General features: G+C 41.8%; 1 protein-coding gene across 1 annotated transcript; it reads left to right on the top strand.

Annotated features, from left to right (window-relative positions):
- The first annotated feature begins 7,968 nt into the window (after nucleotides 1-7,968).
- Nucleotides 7,969-9,352, top strand: LOC103287799 (interactor protein for cytohesin exchange factors 1). The gene is given in 9 exon segments (XM_054723497.1): nucleotides 7,969-8,244; nucleotides 8,246-8,308; nucleotides 8,310-8,541; nucleotides 8,605-8,811; nucleotides 8,814-8,865; nucleotides 8,867-8,901; nucleotides 8,904-9,061; nucleotides 9,063-9,114; nucleotides 9,117-9,352. Coding segments are annotated over 9 exon segments (1,311 nt in total).
- Nucleotides 9,353-9,831: the final 479 nt, after the last annotated feature.

The raw sequence follows: 9,831 nt of genomic DNA, 5'->3' as shown, positions 1-9,831 counted from the left end.
CAACAGTTACTCTAACAAATGACCAGGTGGCCTCTCCTGTGCTTGGCATCATTACTGAACTGCCTGCCACAACCTAAAACTGATCATGAAGGTCTCCTAGACGGCTGCAAAGTGAGCAGAGGAACTTAGGAATCAGGAGTTTGGGGCTCTGGTTTCTTATGTTTGTTTTATTATCTTCATAGTTCTTTTTCATCTCCTTCCTTATTTTTAGGGATTCCTCAACATTTCTGATTCACTGGTGGCACTTTTCAGTTTTCTGATGCTCATTTTGAATATGTACAAGTGTGTGTGTGTGTGTGTGTGTGTGTGTGTGTGTGTGTGTGTGTAACCTCTTTTTTTCCATGGTACATCATCCCTCCCTCTCTTTCTCTTTTTCTCCCTCTCTCTCTCCCCGACCCTACTTTGTTATCTGGCATTTTTCATTTTATGAGATTTTGAAAAATAAAAGAATAAAATTGTGTATCCAGTACACTTTCTAATTAAGTATACACATCTGTTACTCTTAATTTTCATGAAAATATATTTACCAAAAAGAAAAAAAAAAGCTAGATTAATTGAGTTAGTGTATCTGAGTTTGTGTAAGAGATAATCTTTTAAATCTCAAGTTATGTTAACCTTGCCTTGGCATTTGCACAGATATTGCTGCCATTCTGCAGTTCACTCAGTTGCTGAATCAGAGTAATAGCTAAAGTGATACATTAATAAGCAACGAAATATTTAGATCTAACATTATTCTAAATTATGTGACTTGACAAGTTGCATGTTAAAGCATAAGATGAACATTAAATACATAAACATTATAAGGAATAAACTGTCTGCATTAGTCTATCTAGTAAAAACATCACAAATGAGTATTTATTAATTTATATGTGAGTCTCATTTTTATAGGTCATTTTATAGATTATATATTAGGATTGTACACAAATTGCGATTTTTTACACACATAGCTGCATGTGTGCATACTTTTTACAGGTATAAGTATACATTTTTATCCCTATATTTATAAATCATTTCATTACTAGGGAGTGATTCAAGGGTATTAATAATATGAGTAAATACAAATATAAACAGAGATAATGTACTTATTTGCATAACCTAATATGGAATTAGAGCATGCTGGACAGACTGAGGAGGATCATGAGTTCATTATTTGGCACAATCGGTTTAAAAATATAATGTCTCTTAAATTTTAAAAATTAAAATTTACCTTCAACTTAAAGCAAATGGTAACAACATATTGTTAGTATAACATATGATACCAACCAAATTGATTCTAAATTGCCACCTGTTTCTAATATCTATCATTTCCTCAACAGGTAATTATCAGGTACCTGCTGCTCAGCACTGTGTTAGACATTAAAAGTATGAAGATGAATAAAAGGACATAATTACTACCCTGAATGATTCCTATTGTTGCATTTCTCAAAAATTTTAGCAAGATAAGGAATAATGACAGTAGTACTGTTATTCTGTTAATCATGGGGTATCATGATCCAAATAAAATAAGAAACTATCAAAGTAATTAATGGAAGTCTAAAAATAAGTTTGCCAGCCAGGCCCAGATATCTTAGTGATCTGTGAAGACCAGAATGGATAACCTCCAGACTGTTCTGTCATTTCTTTACAGAAACCACAGGTTTCCTTTCAATATCCTCAATAAGATTGTAACGACTAAAGGATCAGTACTTCTTTGCTTTTGTTGGAAATGTATTAACTCAGTCTTTACTCGGTTTTAGCATAGTGTTAAGGGGTACAGGCTTTGACATTAGACAGGTCCAAATTCCAATTCTGGTCTCTTAAATTACATTCTGGTGAATCTAGGCAAATTACTTAACCTCTCTGTGAATCTTCTTTTCTCTTATTTGGCAAATAAGCATAATAATAACAGCAATCTAATGGTTATTTTGAGGGGAAAACATATATATGTACACATATATATATAATATATAAAGATATATATTATATATGTTTATAAGTTTAAATAATTCAGCATAAAGTAACTATAATTATCTATATATATAAAAGCCTAAGTGACCATCACAACTGAATGGATGACCGAACAGGCTGTGTGGGCCGACCAGGCTGGCAGGGGGGTTAGTGAGGGGCGACCAAATGACCGAGCAGCAGGCTGTGTGGGGTGACCAGGCCCGCAAGGGGGGGAGGGACAGTTGGGGGCGGCCAGGCCAGTGAGGGGCAGGGCAGTGAGGAGTGACCAGGCTGGTGGGTGGGGCAGTTAGGGGCGACCAGGCTGGTGGGGGGGAGTTGGGGGCGACTAGGCCAGCAGGGGGAGGGCAGTTAGAGGCAATCAGTCAGGCAGGCAGGTGAGCAGTTAGGAGCTAGTGGTCCTGGATTGTGAGAGGGATGTCTGACTGCCGGTTTATGCCTGATCCCCAGGAGGGGTCCCAAATTGGAGAGGGTGCAGGCTGGGCTGAGGAGACCACCCCCCCGCCCATGCACAAATTTCATGCACCAGGCTTCTAGTATATATATATATATATATAAATAAAATCATATGCATTATATAATATAGCATAAGGTAACCATACTTACCTGTAAGTGTTCAATGTGTTTTTAACAAATCTGTGTGTGTTTATACAGTGTCCAAATTTAAATAAAATAGATTTGAGTTTAATATGCTGGTAGGTAGATTTATATCATCATAATCTATTAGGTTAATATGTGGATGCTCTAAGACAAACACACACAATGAAACCCCACAGGCTCATAAAAGTATAATGGGAAATACATTATGTGGTGATAGGAGATAATACTTCATGCAAATGTGGCATTACATATCTCTTTGTGTTTAGGAATATGCTTGTCAGCTATGCAAACGCTCATCATTATTTCTTAACAGCCTCTGGTCTTTCAGCAGCGCACAGAAGCAAGCTCTATATTTCACTCATTTAGTATTATAGTATTGTAATTTTTTAGATAAAACTAAGAAGAATTAGCTCACACTACCATCTTTGATCATTGTCCAGAACAAATATATGGCAGAGAATTATTAAACAGGACCTCTAGCATTCTTTCCAGTGGGCAACAAATTATTTAGTATCATGTCAAATGACATAAGCTTATTCGTATATGCTAAATCACAATCAAAAGCATGCTTATGTTTTGTTCCTGAATTCTAATAATGAGTGTACAACAGTGTTAACTCTAATAGACCAGGTACATTTATTAGTAAGCTAACCCACCGATTACCATAGTACTAGCTATCAAACAGGTAGCAGTGTATGATTAGAAAAATGACATAGACATTCTTTACGGTGTACAGATTCAGTTATTCTAAGAATGGTCTGTTTAAAGGTTAGTGTAGAAATACTAATTTGTTAATTAAATGTGTTTTAAATTCAGAGTTGTTTACACTGGCTGATTACCTTCCCCTACCTGAGTTTTATATTAAAGTACATTAGATAACTTAAAGTTTTCTCCAATTTATTTATCAGTGCACTTAGCCTTCACCTAATAAAAATGTGTATTTGTCTTCAGGCAGAAAATTTTCCAGATAGTCAAGACAAATCTGCCAAATCAATGCCAATTTTCTAAGTATTTTGAAAATTAATATTTATAAAGGACAAAATGTTACTTTGCTAACTTTGCAATGAAATTACTATTTTCTCTTCATAAATAGAAGTTAATGAATCAATGTTTATGCAGTTGCCGGCTTGCCAATTAAACACTTATCATGGAATTCACAAATGTCCTTGTCTTCACCCAGTTAGTAATAGAGAATGCTTTCCTTTTTCCCGTATAAATAAACTTTCCTCCACCTTCTTTTTCCCTGTTCTTCATCCTTGTCTATTTTTCCCTTGTCCTCTTTGTTTCAGAGTGCTCGCTCTTGCCTTCTCTTCACCCTCTTCTGCCTTCCACACCAGGAAGAGTGATGGACTCATTTAAAGGGCTGAGGGAGCTGTGGGTGAGGGCGTGGCTGAGGGAGAGGCAGGGCAGCCAGGCTCCTAAGGCCTGGTCACCTTAGTGAAAAACATTTAGAAGCTGAGAGGGTGAGAGGGAGGAAATTTCCTGGTCCATAATCTGGGCCGCAAAAATAAAGTTGCATTAGGACTTTCTTAGATGATCACCTGTTCAAATTGCTCAATGTCATTGACAAGGCCTGAGAGTGCAGAGCTAGAAAGAATCAAAACACCAAGGCGGATTGTCCAGTGGTACACATGAGAGAAGTTCATCCCCAAGTTGAGATCATGAGAGTGGTGCTGGAAAAGACAGGGAAGATAGAGGGAATAGAGAGAGGCTGTGGAATTCAGCAAACAGTGGGAGAAAGGACAGAAATGAGTCACAGATTGGAAATGGAGTAAATGCACGTTTATGCGTTCTTTGCCAGCTGGTTTTTTAAAAAGCACATATATCACCTGATGCTTATCTGAATGAGGGCCCTGCCAGAGAGGATGACAATCAGACTAAGCCAAGCAGACAAGTAGCATCGCTACAGGGAACAGTCCTAGAAACAGGTTTTACGATTTAGCATAGATATGTCTTTTTTCTTAAAAGAAACAATCTTGGCTTATATTTTATTCATAGAAGCCATTCTTTATTGCCTTGAGTGATTCGGGCTGCGTGTAGATGTGAGTATAGTAGCTTTAAATTCACCTGTGTCCTTGAAACAGCAGCCTGTAGTGCATTCAACATAGTTACCTTGACTACTGCTCTCTCGCCTTGTTTGTGAGCCTATTATAAGTCTCTTTTCAGAAAATTGTGTTCATGGGCTATTATTGAATTATCACTTTGCTTAAATGGGTAGATACACACACATCTTGCAAAGAATGTGTAAACCACTCAAGAACAGCAAAAAGGCATCCTCCATGAATAGCATTTACAGTGTCTAAGATTTCCTATTTCCCCTAGTTGTGGGGAAGGGGGTGGTGCAGGCTTCTTAATCATGCATGACATGATGCACATTAAATAGAAAGTAAATGTGTGTATTTTATTTCAGATATAAAGACTAAACATAATCTTCCTGATTTTACCTCTCATACTAAAGAATAATTGTTTTCTGTTAAAAATTTAATGTTCAGTTGTACACTAAAATTAAAGACAAATGATACATTCCTAAAAAGTATTTGGGTTGTGGTTCTGAACATTGCCCACCTATTGGGATCCTCTAGAGAGCTTAAAAATACTAGAACCTGAATTTCACCTTGAGAAATTCTGATTTTTAAAATTCCCCCTGGTTAATCTCATGCATACTCTAGGCAGAGAATCATGGTATTAGGGCCTGTCTGTGGCTGAAAAAATTTCTCCAAACTTACCTACCAATAAAATAGGATGTGGTGGGGGGGAGGGGGAAGAAAAATAGAGATTTTTGCTACCAGAGACTTTAGCTGGGATGTTGCCTCTGCCATTTACTTGCTGAGATGACTGGATGTCTTGCAACATCAGTTTCCTCATCTGTAAAGAAGAGGTGATTAAAAAATAGATTCAACAATGCAGAAGCTGTTCCAATTAAATGGAAGATATTATGTGTAGGAATTAACACACAGGGAAAGTCAGTGTGAAATTCCCTTCTCCTTGCCTAATGGAGTGTGACCTTTCCTAGCCTTGGTGCTCCTTTAGTGCAGAACAGGCAAAGTCAAGTGAAAGTGATCCAAAGCAAGGCCGCCCGCTTACTGCATTGGCAATATCTCTGTAAAGGCCAGAGAGAAGGTTGGTGCTTTTAAGTTTTAAGAGAGAGAATGATTGTTTTAAACACACAAAGCAGGATGTTTTTATCTTAAAAAGTGCTATTAAACTTAAAATAGTTACCTAGGAGAGCTATGAGATTATTCTAAAGACGCTACTGCTGTTAAAACAAAAAACCAACTATACATCTGGAAGGTGTTTTCCAGAATTTAGAGCACATAAGGCCGGATGGCAATACAATGCAATTGCTTGCAGGGTAGTAGGGATATGACCCTGAGAAAAAGTCAACTTCATGACCCCATAGAGTTTACCTTTAAAGGGAGACAGACTTTTATCAAGTGATGCATGGGTATCTGGAACAAGTGAAACATGGCTACGTGAAGGAGAGAAGCAAACACAAATAACAGTAGACCATTTACCAGGTAACGGAAGTTTTCCAGGTGAGAGAGATGACGGCACCCTGGACTGGTCCATTGGACAGGGTGGTAGAGAACAGTGGATTTGTATGAACTATTTGAGAGACAGAACCAACAGGTTTTGCCTGAATGGGAGGATTTATGTATTTATTATTTCAGATGTGAAGTCAACAGGATTTGAGAGAGAAGCCTGTGTGTGATACCGATATACTAGTATATGATTCCAGCAGCCAGAAAAACTATGATACTATCCTACCTAATAATAGACAAATATGCAAATTGTCCATACCTTCGCTATGCCCATGATTGGCCAGGAGGCGCGGGGGGGGGGCGGGACTCGGGGTGGCCGGGGTAGCTGATTGGGCCGGCGGGACGCTGAGCTGCGTCCCGTCGCCAGCAGCGGCACGAGCTCAGCGTCTGCGCCATGGCTGTGCTGTGGCACAGAAGAGGCCTCTGGGGCAGCGAGCTGACGTCCCGCCGCGCGGACCATCAAAAGCGGGGGAGCTGAGTGCCTGTCTGCTCAGGCAACAGGCCTTTCAGAAACCGCTTCTGACAGGCCTGGTGCACCAGTGGACAGGCACTCAGCTCCCCCCAATCGAAAGCAAAAGTGTGGGAGCTGGGTGCAGCAGGCCTTTGAGAAGCCTCCGCCACGCCGGAGGCTTCTGAAAGGCCTGGTGCACCAGCGATTGAAAGGAAAGCGTGGGAGCTGGGTGCCTGTCCACTCAGGCAGCAGGCCTTTCAGAAGCCTCCGGCACCTGGTGCACCCGTGGACAGGCACCCAGCTCCCCGTGATCGAAAGGGAAAGCGTGTAGGGGACCCTACATGTGCATGATTCAATCATGCACTGGGCCTCTAGTTCAATATAATTGTGTGTACCAAATATATCTCTTATCTGGGGTGGAAGATCATGTTTTGAACATGTTGAGTTTAAAATTCCTGTTGAGAGACTGCCCATACCTCTATACCCCAGGCCCAGGCAGCTGACTGCTCCTTCAGACCTGAGCACTGCAGGGCAGGCCCACAGGGAGTCATGAGGGTGGGACTATTGCATCCCCCAGGCCGATGTCACATGGAGAGGAGTGATCAACCCAAGAAAGACGGCATCTGCCGTGTGGGAGAGGGACTTAGCATAGGAATGCTGATGGCTGTCCCTTCGGTTCTCCCCCGGAGTCACTGACCCCAGTCTCTCTACACAGGATTCTAGACTGCTCTGCCCTCTCTCCACCAAAGCCCAGGTTTTAATTCTAGAGTGGTCCTGGGAGGAGGTGAGTGTAACTTCCACCTATTCCACCACCATCTTGGATCTCTCCCCAAATTTCTGACTAACAGAAAAAAGGCATTTCATTGTGAGAGAACAGACAAGAGCATCCTTAAAGGTCCCCTGTAATCATGTGAATTAACAAGCCCTTTCCTTGGTTAGACTCAGTTACAGCCATTCCCTCAAAGAGAGGATCTGAACTGGAAATCTTGGTCAAATATAGCCAAGGTTTTCCAGCTGGAGCTGGATTCTCCTCCTAGAACACAAGCTGCTAAGATGGCCTGCGCCTGGATTTTAAAGTTGATTAATCAACTAGAGCCGCTTTTGCGTAGGTAATGGGGACTTAAATAGGAATGGTCCAGCAAGGTTTGAGCAAGGCACTAGAGCACTGTTTAGTTTTATTTTGTGAACACTCACAGCATTCCACAGTTACGTACAAATCAGGTGCCTTGATGGGAACGCCAGCTATTCTGAGCCCCGGACGCCAGCGCAGGAAGACAGATACCAGGGTCTTCGTATGAGCAGGGTTAATTTTGAATTCCAGTCTAATCATCTGCTCCTCAGTGTCTCCCAGCCTGGTTCATCCCATCAGGGGACCAAGAGTGTGCTCCTTGTGACAGAGATCAGAGGCAACATACTGGAACGAAGAAGCTCATGGCTTTAGCTTTTGTTTCTACCAATTTGGAATCATACATGGCTTCAGATGGCCATCTTCTCGTTCCCTTGCATCAGAAGCCTGGAAAGAAAAGTCAAGGTTTTTTCAGGATGAGCTGGGGGAGGATATCGTGTAAAGACCTGGGGCACGCAGACTGCCAAGGGTGGCTCTAGAAGAAAAAGGAGAAAGGAACTTTTCTGAGCAACAAATGAAAAACGTTCTGGGTGGTACTGAAGGCATCCTCCCTATATTGATACAGCAATCAATTGGCAGAAAAAAACGGATGGATTTGTCAACCTGCCTGACTTCACTGTGGAGAAAGCATCTGAATGCAAAAGAAAAGCATGCTTTCAAGGTCAGCCATCCACAGACCAAGACCTTTTATTTTGCAGCTGAGAATATTCAAGAAACTAATGTGTGGTTAAACAAGCTTGGATTATCTGTAACCCATCATGAATCCACTACAAAGGACGAAGAATGCTGCAGTGAGAGTGAACAGGATGATCCAGAAATAGCTGTGGAGACAGCACCGCCTCCTAATTTCAGAGACGCTGTCCCCCTTGAGTCCTTCAGTATTCCAAAGAATCCCCAAAGAGGCCTGTTAAGTTTCTGGAGAACATTGGAGAATGAGGCAGTAGAGCAGGCATCTTCATCTTCATCCAAACTGAGTGAAACACCAGGTTCTTTCTCTTCCCTGGAAAATACCGTAAAGACAGCCAGCACTTTGCCCACCTCCTTATCGAAAGAAAGACAGTATTTGATCGACATTAACCATTTGTCTGCTGCTGAAGATGTGGGACAATCTATAGCAATTGCTGTGGAGATTCCCCCACCTGGACAAACAGTCACAAGGCCCCGGAGAACAGCTTGGCCACGTCAGAAAGCGGAGTTTTGAACTCTATCTAGTGGTGACATGTCTTCATTGAGCAGCAACCTGTCCCAGACAAGCCTACGGGATCAAAGATGATGGAGAGAGAAGAAACAAAAGTGTCTGGAGATGATGAAATAGAGAAGCTCTGTAAATCGTTAGGGCAAGCCAGCCTATTTCCTCTTGGGGACCGACGACCTTCAACCAAAAAGGAGTTGAAAAATGTCTTTTGTGCGGGGGTATAAAAATCCACCCATAAATGAGAAACTCCACAAATTTGAACCTTGGCTAGCACATTAAAGTGTAAAGAACATGACCTGGCCGTGACTAACCAGTTGCTGGAGGATCCGAAGCTGACAGACAGAAAATACAGAGAGTGGAAGGTCATGAACACCACGCTGATTCAGGACATCTATCAGCAGCAGCAGGACCCTGCGTCCGCATCAGTCCCTGCAGGCTCCCCCTTCGGACTCCAGAAACCACCTTCCTCTGCCTCTGTTGAAAGTTCTATTTGACTACAAGCCAGCATTCTCTCCCCTTCTTCCCCCAAGCAACTCTTCAAGACGTTGCAAGAGCTTACGTTTTTCCTTAAAAGGAAAACTGAGACCAGTTCCTCAACCATCAGCTCCAGGTAGAGATGCAGGCTGGGTGAGGACCAGCACCAGGAGCAGCAGGACTCCTTCCAGGTGTGGCGTTCCCATGGAGACCAGAGGGATGGAGTCCAGTTGAACAGTCCTTGTGTTCCTGCTGGGAGCTCAGTTATGCCAGATTCTAGGTGGCATGGGAAAAACCTATCTTCTGTTCCCTGCTCTCAAGAGAATTACAACATTCTGTGGACAAAAGTTCACCTTTTTACCTTAGAAATACTCAGTTCTCCAATTCCACTGAGTTGGGCAGATGAGTTCTCCAAATCATTTTGTTAGATGAAGTAATGTTTTCTATGGCAGCAACCAGAGCAGGACAAATGTTTTTGTGGAACTGAAATCCCCTGCCC

Source organism: Eptesicus fuscus, chromosome 11 (assembly GCF_027574615.1).
Source record: "Eptesicus fuscus isolate TK198812 chromosome 11, DD_ASM_mEF_20220401, whole genome shotgun sequence".
NCBI classification, from domain to species: Eukaryota; Metazoa; Chordata; class Mammalia; order Chiroptera; family Vespertilionidae; genus Eptesicus; species Eptesicus fuscus.
This window is presented reverse-complemented; position numbering and strand designations above follow the sequence as displayed.